The sequence below is a fragment of the Alosa sapidissima genome, chromosome 11, assembly GCF_018492685.1.
Source record: "Alosa sapidissima isolate fAloSap1 chromosome 11, fAloSap1.pri, whole genome shotgun sequence".
NCBI classification, from domain to species: Eukaryota; Metazoa; Chordata; class Actinopteri; order Clupeiformes; family Clupeidae; genus Alosa; species Alosa sapidissima.
The window spans coordinates 4,191,574-4,208,819 of NC_055967.1; the positions used below are offsets into that span (position 1 = coordinate 4,191,574).

The 17,246-nt window shown below is 48.6% G+C and overlaps 1 protein-coding gene and 1 long non-coding RNA gene across 4 annotated transcripts in view; one reads left to right on the forward strand and one right to left on the reverse strand.

Annotated features, from left to right (window-relative positions):
- Positions 1 to 1,805: 1,805 nt before the first annotated feature.
- LOC121723348 lies at positions 1,806 to 2,975 on the forward strand. Its single transcript, XR_006034932.1, has 2 exons — positions 1,806 to 2,184; positions 2,395 to 2,975. It is a non-coding gene; the product is annotated as an uncharacterized LOC121723348 (long non-coding RNA).
- Positions 2,871 to 17,246, reverse strand: part of bcar1 (BCAR1 scaffold protein, Cas family member) — a 78,590-nt gene continuing 64,214 nt past the window's right edge. For 2 of the 3 annotated variants that reach the window (XM_042108745.1, XM_042108744.1), the window contains exons 3-7: positions 10,592 to 10,744; positions 7,029 to 7,127; positions 5,558 to 6,793; positions 4,515 to 4,604; positions 2,871 to 4,316 (exon numbers count right to left, since the gene is read on the reverse strand). In XM_042108745.1, the coding sequence (XP_041964679.1) occupies positions 3,804 to 4,316; positions 4,515 to 4,604; positions 5,558 to 6,793; positions 7,029 to 7,127; positions 10,592 to 10,744 (2,091 nt within the window). In that variant the 3' untranslated portion in view covers positions 2,871 to 3,803. The remainder of the gene's footprint in view (positions 4,317 to 4,514; positions 4,605 to 5,557; positions 6,794 to 7,028; positions 7,128 to 10,591; positions 10,745 to 17,246) is intronic. The other variant, XM_042108746.1, reaches the window with a different exon arrangement.

A 17,246-nucleotide genomic window follows, 5' to 3' on the forward strand; every position in this document is an offset into this window, starting at 1 on the left:
CTCAGAAAATTAGAATATTACTAAGACCAATACAAAAACATGTTTTTTAGAAATGTTGGCCAACTGAAACGTATGAACGAAAAGTATGAGCATGTACAGCACTCAATACTTAGTTGGGGCTCCTTTTGCCTGAATTACTGCAGCAATGCGGCGTGGCATGGAGTCGATCAGTCTGTGGCACTGCTCAGGTGTTACGAGAGCCCAGGTTGCTCTGATAGTGGCCTTCAGCTCTTCTGCATTGTTGGGTCTGGTGTATTGCATCTTCCTCTTCACAATACCCCATAGATTTTCTATGGGGTTAAGGGCAGACGAGTTTGCTGGCCAATTAAGAACAGGGATACCCAGGGATAAACCAGATACCGGTATCTTTTGGCACTGTGTGCAGGTGCCAAGTCCTGTTGGAAAATGAAATCTGCATCTCCATAAAGTTGGTTAGCAGCAGGAAGCATGAAGTCCTCTAAAACTGGTAGATGGCTGTGTTGACCATCAAACCATCACTGACTGTGGAAACTTTACACTGGACTTCAAGCAACATGGATTCTGTGCCTCTCCTCTCTTCCTCCAGACTCTGGGACCTTGATTTCCAAAGGAAATGCAAAATTTACTTTCATCAGAGAACATAACACAAAGAAATGCGACAGCTGAAACCCATGTCTTGCATACGTATGTGTGTTGTGGTTCTTGAAGCACTGATTCCAGTTGCACTTACACTTTTTTCTACCATCATGGGACGAGTAAGAATGAACAGGTATGATAAGGGATCAGATTCCAAAAATAATTCCGTGGAAATACATGGATTCCAGTTTCTTCCAGTAGCAGCAACTGGAATCCATGCATTTCCACTGAATTATTTTTGGAATCTGATCCCTTATCATACCTGTTCATTCTTACTCGTCGCTCAACTTATCATGACTAAATTCAAGATGGCTACAAACGCTAAACTTCGTGAAGATACTGTCTGTATAAATCGTCTTGTAAGTAAACTACCAGTGCTTTTTCAAAGTTCTCAATGTCTCGTTTTAAATGTCAGGGCCCTCGGAAGTCTACCAATGAAGTGTGGAGATACATTGAGCCTCTAAATGGTGTAAAACAGTGATTTATTTGCATGGCTAGCCCGATGCCGAAGCACCACCATTGAAAAAGCTGTTGGTAGCATCGGCTAACTAGCGCCAGATTTCGGAGTGCAGGGGACAAGCCGAGATGGGCTATGAGACATACGTTCACACTCAGTATCATGTTTCAACACACTTTAGGTCAATATCACACCGGAATTCTCCTTTAACTGGGCATCTCTCATTGTTTGGTATCTTGGTGGTCCATGTGGTGTCAGTGGAGATATGCACATACATTTGAAAGTCATTTAAATGCATGCAACAACAAATGCACATACTATTAAGGGGGGGTTCAAACCAAAGATTCGCGTCGAGTGATGCTTTGTGACGGCATGCAACACCTGGCAACGACGTGCAACATTTAATTCAAACCGCTGCAACTCTTTCTGCAACGGTTTTGTCTCTTCGCGAATCTTTGGTGTGAATTGGGCCTTAGTGTCATATCTCAGTCTCAGACAAGATAATAGTAAAGACTAGGTAGAGCGAAAGTTGGTTTGCAGTTTATTTTTTTAATGAAAATATATTAAACATATATTTTCCAGTTACGTAATGTACAGTATGTTCTTAAACAGATACCTCAATATCTTTCAAATCCTTTCAACACAGATTTGAGAACAGAACATTACAACAAATACCTTTTTTGATTCAATTTACTTTTCTTTCTTTCTTTTTTTAAAACTGGATAGGGATTTCGACTAAATGCACAACAACATGTTGCAGTACTTAATAGCATAATAAAGTTTCACTGAACTACTCTCTCTGACATATTCTGATATTTAGAATACAACCAACAGGGTGGACACAGAAGACGTAGTGTATCAGGGATCATCTCCATGCCGACCAGTCCAGACACTGTCACGCAACGCTTCTCTGGAGCTGCTGAGTCGCCATGGGAGGGCACAGCTGCTGTAGTGTCACAGAGCAGAGAAGAGCTGAGTCATGTGAACAGCTGGGCCACTGAGGAAATCTTTTCAAGGTGCTGTTTTTTCACATACAGATTAATATAAATGATTTAGATGATGGCTCGGGGCGGGGTTTGGTGCGGCCTTTGAGAGGTTGAGAGGGGCCTTAGGTATGAGCTACACCAGGCGCGTAACTGAAGCGTTCCGTTCGCGACGCGTAAAATCCATTTTAGACGAATGGTCTATTTTTTTCGAACGTACGTCCCACTGTCACGTCTGGTGTAGCTACTTCCACTGATTATAATGGAAGCTAATTGTTGCAGCAGACGCAACGTGAACGGAACGCTTCAGTTACGCGCCTGATGTAGCTCAGCCCTTAGCGTGCGGGCACATACACACACGCACACACACACAAACACATATTTGGACAAATCTCGCACTGAAACCTTATCTGTCAGGGACCATAATAGCAGAGAGCTAGCACAAGCCAGCACAGAGGGTGTTCTCCGCTTCCCCCCAGCAATCCCATCCCTATGATCCCAGTGCCGTCCCCTGACCTGCAGGGTGTGGGTCTGCTATAACCGAAGTGCTGCCCAGCAGGGATGTGGAGGGTTGTGAGAAGGCCTGGGGCATCACCAGACAACGCCCCCTTTCTGCCCCTTCACCCTCCTATCTAACCCCAAAAACTGACCCTTAAAGTGGAACTCAGGGAGATACTGCAGTCAGTGTACATGTGTTCATACACTGGCCTAAAGCTGTGGATCACTGCTGTGGTCAAGTCATGGAGGAGAGAACCAGGAGCTGATGTGCTCTCAGTGAACCTACAAAGCTTTGTGCTTTTTTTTAAAAAAAAAAAAAAAGGAATTTCAGTTCACGCAAATGCTTTTCTCTTTGAGTGCATTTAGTAATTCTTAATAAAAAAAATCTCAAACCAGCTGTTATTTTTTCCATAATTATGTATGAAGCACTGCCATCCACGCTGGTTTCCCCAAAGGGAAGGGAATGGGGTTGATGCTACTGAAATGTGTCAAGTCAATGGGGACATTTTAATTTGCTTTCAGAGCACTTAACATTTAAGATGTCCCTTGACAGTGGCCAGTCTGAAGACTGTGTTAAGAGCCTGTCAATGATATCACTCCTGGGGTAACTCCCAGCATGCTTAGCACCCGACCCACCCTGCATTCACTGTTGACAGAAGGGAAGAAGCGTTTTCCATTTTCAGTCACTGTTTCATCATTCCAATCAAAACATTATTCATTAAAAAACACATCGATGATTGATCTGATGAAAAACAGCATTAAGTACTACTACATACACATTTGAAATTTTGAACATCCTTAATCAACATGTCGTAATAATAATAATGATAGCAATTATAATAATCAGTCATTACAGTATAGCAATAATCATAATGGACCATGTTTAGAAACTACTTTTAGTTTCCTTTATGTCCTCCCTCACTCCAAAGATGTTGAAAAACAACTAGAGTATGAGTTCAGTCTCTCCCTCTTAACACCCCCCCATATCCCGAGCGTATACTTAAATATTTACAATAATTAATTTACAACCACTGGCCCCTGGGTCAGTCAGACAGTCCGCTGTCCTTTCTTACGGGATTTAAAAAAGAATTACAAACGCAGTTGAGTGCGGGCATGGTGGGCTCTCAATGGGCTTGGGAAAGAGTTGAGACCTACGGGGCCTGTATTGTTTCTCTGTCCACTCCCTTCACCCAAGAAGTCCAGGAGTTCTCCACCAGCCTTGAGAGCGCCCGTCCTCCCCAAGTGATGCTTCACATGGCCACCAGCTGGTTGAGCGCCATGCGGAACTGCTGGGTGTAGCCGGTGAGCTCGCGCACCCGTTCGGTCATCTCGCGGGCAGCACCCGGCGACGGGTACTGCAGGGCTGCCGTCTTGGTGCTCAGCACGATGTCCTTGAGCTTGTCGCAGAGCGCGTTGCTGTGCTGCGCCACCCGCGCGCGCACCTCCGGCGACTTGGCCTGCCGCGAGAGCGTGTCGCCGATGAACACCAGCTTGTGCGCGCTGAGGATGACGAACTTGCTGTGCGCCACAAAGATCTTGGGCGGCTGGTTGCTGCCCACCGAGCTGAAAAAGGCGTCCACGGCGTTGGTGAGTGTGGTGATGTTGGCCTCGCACTGCTCGGCGTAGAAGAGCAGCAGCTGGTGGTCGCCGGCGCTCAGCTTGCTGCGCGGGGCGGATGGGTGGGGCGCGGCGGGGGTCCAGCCTGTGAGGTCGTGGTTGATTGGCTGAGTCACCTCATGCTCCAGCCGCTCAAACTGCTTCAGCTGCAGCAGGGAGAAGATTACAGATGAGTGGACGGACATTTGAACTCTTTAAACTGTTTTAAAAAACATTCTGTCATCTATTTAGATATGTAACGGTACTGATATCTGATCTTAACTTCACTTGGTTTTAACTAGTGGTATACACAAACATAACAATTGTGGATTTTGTGAGGTCTTTTAACAGATCAAATCTCTCACCTGTTGCTGTTCCAGCTGAGTTTTGTTGTGTCTCGTAATATTCCCTTTCTCTAATAATTGCCGCTGATTCTTTTCAAACTCCTCTTTACCCTAAAAGGTCAGACAGAAAGGCATATTTTACTCTCTGCTGAACAATAACCATTAAAACATGTGACAAATACGACCACTAGTGGTAGTGCAGCAGTATTGCAACTCAAAAACACTGCAACTCCACAGGTACCCAGCAGGTGGCAGTGGAATATCATATTAAAAAAAGCAGGTGGCGTTACCTCACCACAGCTGTTCCTGAGTCCTGCACATTGATTATTCAGGTTTTAAAAGGGGATTTTAGAGATTTAGGGCCCATTGAGATGTTATCTCATGTCAAGTGCCTCTACAGATCAGCTTATACATGGTGACACCACCTCATGGAGGAGAGACAATAACGTTCTTCATGTGGATACACACAAAGCAGTGCTGCGCCTACACATGCGATTAATGACGACACTTTGACCGTTGCATGATTAAAGACCCTGACATCTGTGTGATGCCAGAGATATCTACTGATATACTGATAACATCTTTAACTCTTTAGAAGGAAGATATCACAGTGCCCTTAGTGAGAAAAGAAATCAGAATGATGAGGAGCCAAAATGTGCAACCAAAACCATTTGATATGTTTAGGGGAAACTTAAAGGTGCAGTCTGTGATTCTGATCAATATGCTTTTTGATACATTTAGCAAATAGCTCCTTTTTGATACATTTAGCAAATAGCTCCTCCTCCAGTCTTCTGGCTGCCTGCTCTGGCTCAGTAATAGGAAACAAGCACAACTGCTCGGACCAAGCCATAAACAACTCCAGCCAATCGTCACATTGCTTCAGGAGCATGGAAGGGAGGGGAGTAATTTGATTGGCTGTTGACCTCAAATATCAACAACGCTTTGCTAGCAAACTAGCAAACTGTATCAATGTACTGTACCTTCACAATATACACAGACAAAATACTATGATCTGCTGAGATGCCGTCCATCCTGAGCGTAGACACAGGGCATTCCTGTCTCACCTGTAAATGCACGTAGTCATAGTCTTCCATCCAGCCCTCCTCAGTGGTTTCGTAAGGCCGGTCGGGTGACTCCTCCTCGGCCGTGAACTTGGGCGGGGAGGGCAGTGGCCGTGACTGGATGTTGGCGCGCTCGGGCGTGCCCGTCTGATAAGCCGAGATGTTGTTGTTGTCGGCGCAGTGGGGCAGTGGCGGCAGGGGCAGCTGCTGCTGCTGCAGCTTGTTTGTCCGTTTGAAGAGCAGGGAGGCGTTGCCGTGCAGGAAGGACGCCAGCTGCTTGGTGTCGTCGGGCACGCCGCGTGCGCACATGACCAGCCGGTCCAGGTCGTCGCCCTGGCCGCCACTGGGCGTGAGCGCTGCCCCGGCCGCCAGCTTAGCGGGCGACCAGCCGATGGCGTCCAGGGCCTGGCTGTGCTTGACCAGCGCCTGGAAGGCCTCCTCCATCTTCTGCACCTGCCGGCCCAGCTTGGCCTGCAGCGAGCGATCAGTGGCCTGGGCGGCATTGGCCACGGCGCCACGGGCAAACTCCAGAAAGTCACGGACGGCGGCGCGCGTGCGGTCAGTTGCTTGGTGCAGGCCAGGCAGGTTGGCCTCCATCTGCGCCGGGCTCCGCCAGTTCCCGCTGATGTAGGCGATGAGCACCGACACGGCACTCTCCACACCCTGCTGCAGCCGCTGTAGCCGCTCCATCGCCTGGTCCAGGTCCAGGGCCAGCAGGCGGACGCCGGCACCGGACGCCGGGGCGTCCCGGACGGGCACGGTGTCCAGCGAGGACGAGGAATGGTTGCTGCGTGTGCTGCCCGTGCTGGATGCCGATAGCCGCTTGTTGAGCGCCAGCTGGTCCTCGCCGGTTCCACCGGCGGCATCGCGCACCACCTGCGGGGGTACGTCGTACACGTAGTCGCCCTGGTCCTCGGTCCGCTCCCGGGGGAAGTCGTAGACGTCCTGCGCCTGTGGGACGGGCGGGAGCGGCTCGCTGGGTGGCCCGCCCTTGCGCAGGCTGGCGGGGATGTCGTAGATCTCCTGGCCGTCCCTAGGGGGGCGCTTGCTCGTCATGGAGGGCGGGGGGACGTCGTACACGTCCTCAGGGATGGGGGGCTCAGGGCCCGTGGGCAAGTAGCCATGGCTCTGGCCATCGAGGGCCTTCATTTTGGCAAAGTGTGGGGGCACGTCGTACGTCTCGTCCCTCACGGGACCGTCAGGCACGTCCTTACTGACCGAGGGCGGGAAGTCATACACCTGTAACAGACACACATGACGGAGAGGTTTAACACAGAAGCCCAAAGCCCAACCACGTATTCCTCATATGATGAGCATGTTAGCATAATAGTTTGCACTGACTCCCACACTAAATGCATGTTGTCTAACTGCAAAAAGGACGTGCATGCACATATACAGTGCATATGGACACGTACAGTAATACAACATCACTATGTGCAGGCGCAGGGTAGAGGCGAGAGGGGAAAGGACTCACTGTCTGCTTGTCCACACTGGGCGGTGTGTCGTAGATGTCCTGACCACCTTCTTTACTGGGGGGGCCCTTCACTGCCATGGGGGGAGTATCATAGACCTGCTGAAGGAGGGGAGGGGGGGGGGGGGGGGGTACAGGCACAGTTAAAACACAGTGCTTAGCATCTGCACACACAAGGAGCCCACACACAACATGCACACTCAAACACACACACACACACACACATTTGACACAAAATCTCAAGCAGACATATCTAGACTGATTTCCCTTCAGGCTTTGGTTTTAGATGAATATGTAAAAAGGAAGGTGCTAATGTAATCACATTTTTAGAGGTGGTGAGTGTGTGTGTGTGTGTGTGTGGTGGGGGCTAATCCACTTTAATGTGGCTAAGGTGTTTTTCTAAAGTTGGGGGAGGGGGCCATAATATTTCCCTTAATCCTTCCCCCAGCCCCCCGGGGCCCCTGACAGGCGCTCTCCGCCTCATCACTCCCATCCACCTATGTGTGGTCCGCTCTCCGCCTGCTGCTTATCCTCCACCCATCCCCCTAGTGCTCACCTCATGCATCAGCCACAACACACTTTCACCCATTCTCACAAAACATGGAGGCTGAGAGAGTGTGTGTGAGAGAGAGAGAGAGAGAGAGAGAGAGAGAGAGAGAGTACTGCAGGTGATACGGGATTTACTCCAACTCCATACTCCAACCATATCCTATCTTAGTGAAGACATAAAGACTCTCTCTCTCTCTCACACACACACACACACACTTATATACACGACTCAAACGGACAATGGAAAGCACAAACTCTTGCCAAGGCTTAGATTCAGTAACTCAACTCATTGTTTATTATAATTAAGTAAATCAGATACACACTAGCAGACATTAGGATGCTGTTGATGACATGCATGCTGCAGTATGCTCAGAGACAAGCCTGCATGCCTGAGAAAGAATCTCCTACTAACAGCACAACCTCGCAACTATTTTGGAGTCTCCAAACTTTCGCCAGGAGGGTGTGAGTACTGACACACTGAGCAAACACACACTGGTCCCTTTCACACCCTTCTATCAAACAACCCAATCTGTGGGAACTCACAATATTAGCAATCTTTCTGAGAAGATTCAGCCCCGGCGGGCGGGCGAGCGAGTGAGTGAGTGAGTGAGTGAGTGAGTGTGGTTCCAGATGAGCTACAGTGCTGTGATGAGCTATGCTGACTATGATTTCTCCATCTACTCTGCACCTTCATTAACTCACAGCAAATTAACCCCACACACTCATCCCATTCACACACACACATACACACACACACACACACACACACACACACACACCACACACACACACACACCAAGCCCCAACACCCACCCCTGCTGTCTCCTGATGAGAGGATTAGCAATTCTAATGCTGCCCAAACAATGTGATACAATCTGTTCCAGAGGGAGGGTTTGGATGGGGCAAGTGTGAAGCGACTTAAATGAGATAAGAGAGAGAGAGAGAGAGAGAGAGACAGAGAGATGGTGTAAGAGAGAGAGAAACTTATGAATACCAAAATCAAAGAGAACACAAACTCAGGGCACTTTGCCAGAGGACTTGATCAGGCTGCTCTTTTTAACTTTCATTTCAGAGGGCGCAGAGGATTTGCTCTGAGAACATGGGCCTCATCAAAATTCCAAGTGTGTACATGCAGAGGAAGGTGTGCAGAGGTCTGACGAGGCCATGGCTCCGAGTGCTGCCACCCACTACCCACCATGCCGTTAGGGAAAGCCATTAGCTGGGACTCCTTGGCCCTTGGAGCATCCCCACCATACTGTTGCCCGTCAGCAAGCCTCTGACTTCCTGTTTGTGCCTGAGCCCTGCAGTCTCCTCAGGAGAGATTTACTGCTGTTTCAGCGACACGAGGCTACGCTGCACTGCGCAGCAGCTATAGAGCCAACGCCGCGCTGGAGGAGATAAGCTGTATAAACGGCTGCCCTGCACTCTCCATATCTATTCTTCATCTCTTTATTGACCTGAAATGTGTCTCCCCCCTCTGCAGTGAAAACACATTTATGTGCTGTATCTCCTCTCTCTATCGCATTAGGGCCCAAACACCAGAGGAGCAGGCTACAGCCAGTGCCGATGCTGCAAAGCCTTATTGTTTCTATAAAGATTATTACTATTAGGGACCAAGCACTGGAAGTGCATGCTGTTGCAACTAACAACTAACATATTTTACTGCAACGTAGTGCCAAATGATTGCATTATTAGATGACAACATGTCACAGGTTTGCAGAACTGAAGGTGCTCAGGCCCGTCATCGCCGCGTGCGTAAATATTCTCTTTGGTCCCGTCTCTTTCATTTTTGTCCCAATCCTCCGAGCTGTTTGTCATCCTATCCTGGGAAGGATCTTCTGGGAGGTTACTGTGTCACTGTATATGATTATGTGTGTATGTGGATATGTGTATGTGAGTGTGTGTGCGTCCGTCCATGCATACATGAATGGGTAGATGTGTTTGAGTGTGTTGCTAAACGTTGGTGTGTGTGTCTGCTTGTATGTATGACTGCTTGCTGTGTGGATGTCTTCATATGTGTATATACGTGTGTGTGTGTGTGTGTGTGTGTGTGTGCATGTCCTTTGCTGCAGGCTCTGTTGCCTTCTCCACATATCTCCAGGGCCCAGTGGCCTGGGCAGGAAAAAGAGAGGGGGAGGAGAGAGGGGGTATGAGAGAGAAGAGGGGACATCTCTCTCTATCTCTCTGACAGCACTTTCACCTTCAAATAAAGACCGAGGAGCACATCACACTGGACAAACACCACCTCTCTTTTTCTGTCACACACACACACACACACACACAGTTACGAAGCTGGAAGAAAAAATATCCCATGCCGACCTTCTTTTTCGAGTGCCTCCAGACACTGATATATCTAGTTCCTCTGCGAGCTACGCATGACCTCATCTAAAAATAGATGTGCAATTGCAGCACCAATGTGGGTTTTAGCATACAGACAAAATGAGGCAGAAAAGAAAGTGATAGAGAGAGGGAGAGAGAGAGAGAGAGAGAGAGAGAGAGGAGGAGGTGGAGAGCAGGAGGGATGAAAAAAGCCTGAAAGAGAGGAGGGAGGAAGAGTTAGATAGTCAACAAAAGAGAGAGACAAAAAAGAAAGCAAAAGCGTGAAAGAGGGTGGATTTAATATTCCCAACACATCAAACATTAATGAGATCATGGCCGCTTCACAGACAGATGACCGCTAGCGCTAAGCGACTAAGCTAACCGGGAGAAAATGGCCGTCTGTCATCCTCTCCACGCTCTCTCCTGCCATACTTAGACAGCCTCGTCATACGGCAGGGCACTTGCCAACTTGGCCCAAAGCTGGTACGGATCTGCACCAGGTCAGCACCGGATCTCACCCGGTTATGATCTAAATCAGCGCTGCAGGTGGCTCGCGAGGTGTACATTACTGTATATGTATAATGTGAATACTGTGTATGTGTGTCTGTGTGTGTGCATGTATGTGTGTGTGTGTGTGTGTGTGTGTGTGTGTGTCTGTGTTTTCATGCATACAAATGTGCGTTTGTGTCCATGCTCACCTGCTGCTGATGGTACTGGGCACGAGTGGGCGGCACGTCGTAGATATCCTGGGATCCTGGGGGCATGTGGCGTGGGGGGACATCGTACTCGTCCTGTTCACCCTTCACCGTGTCGTACACGTACACCTGGCCAACACGGGTGGGCACAACCACCTACAGGGAGAACAGAGGGACATTTCCCATTTAAATGCCAATGTTTAAAAAACTCACACTTCATGCCACAGTGGCTAAGGCAGTGGTCCCCAAACTTTTTCTTCCGAGGGCCAGCTCACTATGCCTGGCTCTAAGAGAGGGCCAGAGATTCGGAGTATATTAGTAAACATAAATAGCTTAGTGCTGTGAACAACAGCAGTCTACCTTAGTTGAATATTCCATTACATTTAATCATAGGCTACTGCAATTTAATACCATTATTAGCTGTGTTTATATTGCAATCATGCCATATCAGTGTAAAATGTAGCTCAAATGAAATAATACTAATAAAAAGACTTTAACATTCCCAAAAGTATTAGCAGGGAGTCCCAAAAGTGTATTCTATCCAAAATGTGTGAACTCAGAACTCTGTGTATTTGCATACACAGCTCAAGTTGTGAACAAGCAATATCCTACAAATAATTTGAAGTTCTCAAACTATGAGAGTTTTATGAAGTGCAGGCAAAAACATCTGAAATGACCACTTTCACTCACCTAATGAGAACTTGATGAATTTGTATGAACATTTGAACGAGAGAATAAAAAATAGAAATAATTATCCTAGAAAGTCCCAGAAATATGACTTGACTTAGTTAGTTATTAAAAATTAATTGATACACTTCTAGAATACTTTGAGCACTAATGCAGTCAGCCTCTTGCATTGTTTGCAGGTAGGCCTACATTTCATTCCGTTTTTTCGATGGCAAACGCAAAACAGCGCCAAAACAACCACCAGTGGACAAAAAGAGTATTACATGAATGAATGGGGGAAATTACGGAAGTTATAGTTTGACGATGTCGTACTCCCATGCGGGCCAGATGCTATATACCGCGGACATGTTTTGGGGGGCCACCCAAAATGAGGTGCGTAGTTTGGAGACCACTGGGCTAAGGAGACACTCAAAAATACATGGAAATATCTATAAAATATAACTGGAAAGAATGAATGCATAATTTTCAAGTTATCTAAAAACCCACAAGTTGATGTTTGTTTTTGTCATGTGTGTGTGTGTGTCGTGTGTGTGTATTTATTCATCCATGTCTTTATACACCAACGCACATGTATGCATTTCATGTAACTGTGACTGACTGGGGATCTTTCCTGATTCATTATTTATTTATCAGGCTAATGCCACAATCAAAGACAGATGTGTCTCCTTTTCATTCAGCTCCAGCAGACAGCAGGAAAACAAAACTCGGGGTCCTGACAGGTCAGTGTGGGAACAGGGGCTGCCCTATTGTCTGCCTGTTTACCCAAAGCATTATCGTCCCTGGCTTGTGTCAACTGCCTGGGCCTGGGAAACGAAAACAAGCCGTCCGCCATATTTATATAGCAGCAGACAGGCAAGGAGCCGCGCTGCAGACAGTTAAAACATCACTCGGAGGAGTCACTGGAGCACAGCGTTTTCATTACGGCCTCGTGTTTCATCCGCACGCAAAAGAGAAAGAAAAAAAAACCTTTTTCATCTCCGATTCACTCTTAACAGTTAAAGTTAGACTGTTATGCCCTTAACCTGAGGAGCTGTTAAATTGATGCTAACCGCTGTGATATTCTTCTGGGTGTTACGGTGTTTTTACAGAGGCTGACTGCAAGCCTGATTTTTTATTTTGGTTCCAGCCTTGAGAAAAGATCTGGCTGCGAGTGCGTATCTGAGACCGGGCTAACGATCCATTTCCTGCCGGCTGCGATGGCAAGGGTCTCCCACTCTGGTTGGCTGTAATCGGGCTGCCATCGATCCCCTGCGGGGTTTCTGTGTGTGTGTGAGTGAGAGAGATCTCTGAGTCGGGGCTGGGCTGGCCTATCTCAACAGACCATCAAAAAGAGAGAGAGAGAGAGAGAGAGAGAGAGAGAGAGAGAGAGAGAGAGAGAGAGCAGGGGGCGAAGCTTCGTGTCCGCAGGCAGCTGAGGAGGAGGAGAAGCACCAGGAGCAGCAGCAGTAGCAGCACTGTTCGGCAATGGCCCATATTTGAGATATATCACACACGTGCACTCTCTCACACACACACACACACATACACACACACGCACATTAAGACAGTATTTTTTTTACAGCCAAGATAGCCTGACCTTTTTTCCCCAACCAAGACTGTGCCGAAATACATTTTGCAGAAACAGACGGGTCAGTCTGCCAGTCCCTGCAGACCCAGGCGGACGTGAGGGGGAGACTGGAGAGACGCTACGGCCATCCCAGACTGTCCTCGCTCGGAGCCCGGTGGGGTCACGACTCCAGCATGTCCTACAGAGGTGAGGGCCCTGCCACACAAAACTGGGCCAGCAGGCCACGAGGCCCCCACTGGACCAAAACTCAGGGCTGGTACCCTCAGGACCATGGCAACGACATTCAACCTCAAACAGCAAGGATCCCCTTTACGGCTGCCACAATTGTGCACCGTAAGTACAACAATTCAACAAAGTAGCGTTAATCTGAGGTGCAGCTTAACACACATGTATTCTGATGATAGGCATTAGCCACACCCCCACCCTGCTGTGATGTACAAGGCCTCTACACACTCATCAGCGTTCACAAGCGTTCGCACGATGGTGGTGTGTTAACAGTTCACTGGATCTTAATCCGTTTGTGAAATCCACTGTGACCCCCCCCCCCCCCTTTTTTTTTTCCCTGCCTGTGGCTATGGCAACAGAACACGTGAGTCACAAGAGCAGTAAGAGACTGAAGAGTGAGCAAACATGGCCACTCTATAAGACCAGCAGCAGCAGCAGCACACCCTTAACCCTTAAATATCAATCTCCACAGGCCACTGCACACGCCTGCTGCGACCACAAGGAAGTGAGACCTGCCACTTACTATGGCATGTCCATTACAAGCCAAGTACAGGTGTATATGCTCATTCACATACAGCCACACATGTCTACACACACACACACACTATACACACAGACATACACAGACACAGACACAGACACACACACACACACACTGCTCACATAAATGCCCAAAGTTTTACAGTTACATATCGGCCCAGTCACTCAGGCAGGTGTGGAGCACTCCCCAACACACAGACCCCTCCTCACCAATCAGCTCTACTTCACCCAGGCCATGTAATATCCCCACACTGCTGCACACTGCTGTTTAACTACTGAAATAAGAGCCATGTTAAAGGGAACGGCTGACAATCAGCTCCAGAGAAACTCGCGCTGATCCTGTAATAATATTTGCTCTCCACATTTAGTCAGCCTGTCACTTGATATGTGACAGGCCTGCTAAACAGGCAATTAGGTCATTAGCCATTAAAATAAATCTGACAGTGTCGGTCGGTTAATACCCCCTCATCCCAGCTCCACCAGGCTCAAGGAGCCTCCTCTGTCCTCCAAGCTCTGGAGGAGATGAAAAGGAATCCATTTTTCTTGTTGTTCGGCTCTAAGTGGTTGGACTTAACAGGGGCCTCTGGTAGCAGCAGACACTTAAATCTGCCTGTTTTCAATTCCCACCTCCACCTCTTTGTCTGCTTGCTTCACAGTTTCCTCACCTCCCCTCGCACTGTTCTTCTGCGTCTCTTTCTTTCTCATCTGTCTCTCTCTCTCTCTCTCTCCCTCAGAGGGGCCCCAGATATCGGAGGCAAGTGGGAAGCATTCTCCACGGTGACATACACACTTTTCACACACATTAGGCGCGCGCAGCAGGTGTTTCATCTGACACATCCGAGGACACGGTGATTTCACACACACCACCACCTGCGCTCCATATTTCCACCGACCCCTCCGTAACACACACCTACTGCCCCCCGACTGACCGGCTAACAGCCTCGTCCATAGCCATAACACGCCTGCACAACACCATACTCAACAATTCCTCAAAACTCAGCTCACTCCCTTCCAAAGTGTGAAGTGCTCGCCTTGTATATCTTTCCAGATAACCACACTAACCACATGACACCTTAAACACTGGTCAAGTAGCGGCCACTTAACCTTCCCCTTATCAATGGTGCTGATCGTCCCCTACTCATTTGAAAGGGATTATGGGTGATATTAGCCATCTCCTGAGTGGCTAATGCTAGCAGAGTTGTGCCTCCTCAGAAGGTCACTTGAGCGTCCCACTGCGATGTGCTAACAGCGCCCTATAACTAACAGCGATCAATAGTGTAAATTATCAATGAATACAGGGCGGAGCTGGAGGCTGGGAGACATATGGGACCCGCTCTTCCTTCACTTCATCAATAGTATTGAATAGGGGGGCGGCATGAGGTGCGGAGGGGGGGGGTGGGTGGGTGTGTGTTGGTGGGGGGGGGGCGGGGTATGACAGAGGGTTTTGGCTTCCAGCTGTCACAACAGTCTAAAGGGTGGTGGTGGTCTGTGTGTGTGTGTGTGTGTGTGTGTGGGGGGGTTACCATGATGATGTCATAAAAAATAGATCCACCATCCAGAGAGGCGGAACAATGGAGAGAGACTGCCCTGGAGACTGTCTGTCCACCCCACCCTGCCCTTGCTCAAAGGCAGCTGGCCGTAAACCCCCGGCCCGCAGGGTGACCTGGCTGTTGGGGTTGTGGTGGTGGGTGGGGGTTCACCAGGAGAGGAGGAACAGATTGCACAGGAGCCCCCTCCCCACCACATATGCCCATATGACAGGAGTGACCTCTGGCTCATCTGAATGCCTAGTGTCGCATACCACCACTTGGAGCTATGCATGCAATCCACTTCAATCGCCTCTGCTATGCCAAGATCCCTCGGTGTAATTGGAGTCCGCTAACCTCCACCTCCTCTCACTCAAGTCCACCGACGGAGAGCCTGATTAAGTGACATTTGATGCAAATTGAGGGCCGTGGCCTCATGAAAATGTCGTTAAATATGCATGTTTAAAATGAGGCCTTCAGGCCCTTCCCCATCTAAATGAGAAATGTGTGGCTTTTCATTTTCATGCCGCTCTGCACTTTCTACTTTCATGTTTTGATTATTTTCCTCCCTCAGACTTCTACGGCTCCAGCACACGCTACTGGGGCCGCTGGCCCTACTGCTGCTCACGGACCTTAATCATTAAACCCGCGCCTTTAAACACAACATATTGAGGAGATTTTTCCACTTAATCCCTTAATATTCCCTCTCTCTCTCTCTCTCTCTGACATGCACATGCACACACACAACACACGCACACGCTCTCTCTCTCTCTCTCTCTCTTGCTCTTCTGGCCTCTGGCTACAGGTCACGGATTAAAAAACATTAATCTGAGCCTGTGGCTACATGCATAATTACTTGATTGTATTTATTTCTGTTTGTTGAAAATGCCCCGCGCCAGATTACACTCATAATTTAATAGAGCTACTCACGATTACGTTGGGCATTTCATAGGTGTGAACAAAACTGGAGCGGGGGTTGCTTTGCGTGTGTGCTAGCGGTGAACGAGTTTCTCTGAGTGCATCTTTTGTGAAAAGGCCCCAAATTAGAAATGAGGAAGGGGTGGCGTGTATGTGGGTGGGGGTTTAGGCACTTAGCTTGTCCATGGCCGCGGGTGACAACTGCCCAGCACAATGGCGTGACTCGGGCCATGAATACCACACTTTGGTCTCGCTCGGGCACAAAGCTGAGGGTTAAAGGGCGACTGCCATAGGGGCCATGGGGGTGGTGTGTGTGCGTGTGTGTGTGTGTGTGGGGGGGGGGGGGGGGTATGCCTGCGACATAGCTTCACACACAAGCACGTCAACCGGCCTTAGCCATGCATGAGAATCTCCCTTTGCCACCATAATCTATCTCACCCCTTCCATCTGTGGTGCAAGCTGTCCCCTGTTTTGCCGTGCATGCTGGGATGGGAGAGGAGGGGGGTTCATGGATAGGCTGGAGGGTGGTGACGAGGAGGTGGGGTGTCTGTGTGATGGTTGGTATGTAGGAGTTATAATTTAACAGCTGAAAACAGAAGCAGCAAATGGCTGTGGTTTGTGTTGTTTGACTTTTCTCTGACCGTCATGGCTTCCCACAGTGATGTGAATTTGTGAAATGTGTGTGTGGACTGGCAAACTGGGGTGTATCCATGTGAATGTCCAGATGTGCATCTGTGTGTGTGCACGTGATTGTTTGCATGTGCCCATTTGCCTCTGGACTATGCCACTGTGTTTCTGTAAGCATATCTGATTATGTAAATATGTAGGCCTTTACATGAGGCATATGCATACTTACAAAAGCGAGCATGAATATGTATACATGTATGTGTATGAGCTGCATGTGTCTATGTTAATGCATGCATGTGTGTGTGTGTGTGTGTGTGTCTGGATGTATGAGTCAGAGTTTGATTTAAAATACAAAGAGAGTGTGTGTGTGTGTGTGAGAGAGAGAGAGAGCAAAAGAGAGAGAGAAAGAGAGAGAGAAAGAGAGAGTGTGAGTGCAAGAGTGTGTGTGTGCACGTCATGCTGTACTGTCCAGCCACGTGATGTGCAGTGGTGACAGAGTCCAGGCTCCAGCTGCAGCTGCTGCCTCCGTGGCAGGAGAGGCCCTGAGCCCACAGTCCTGGCCCCAGCT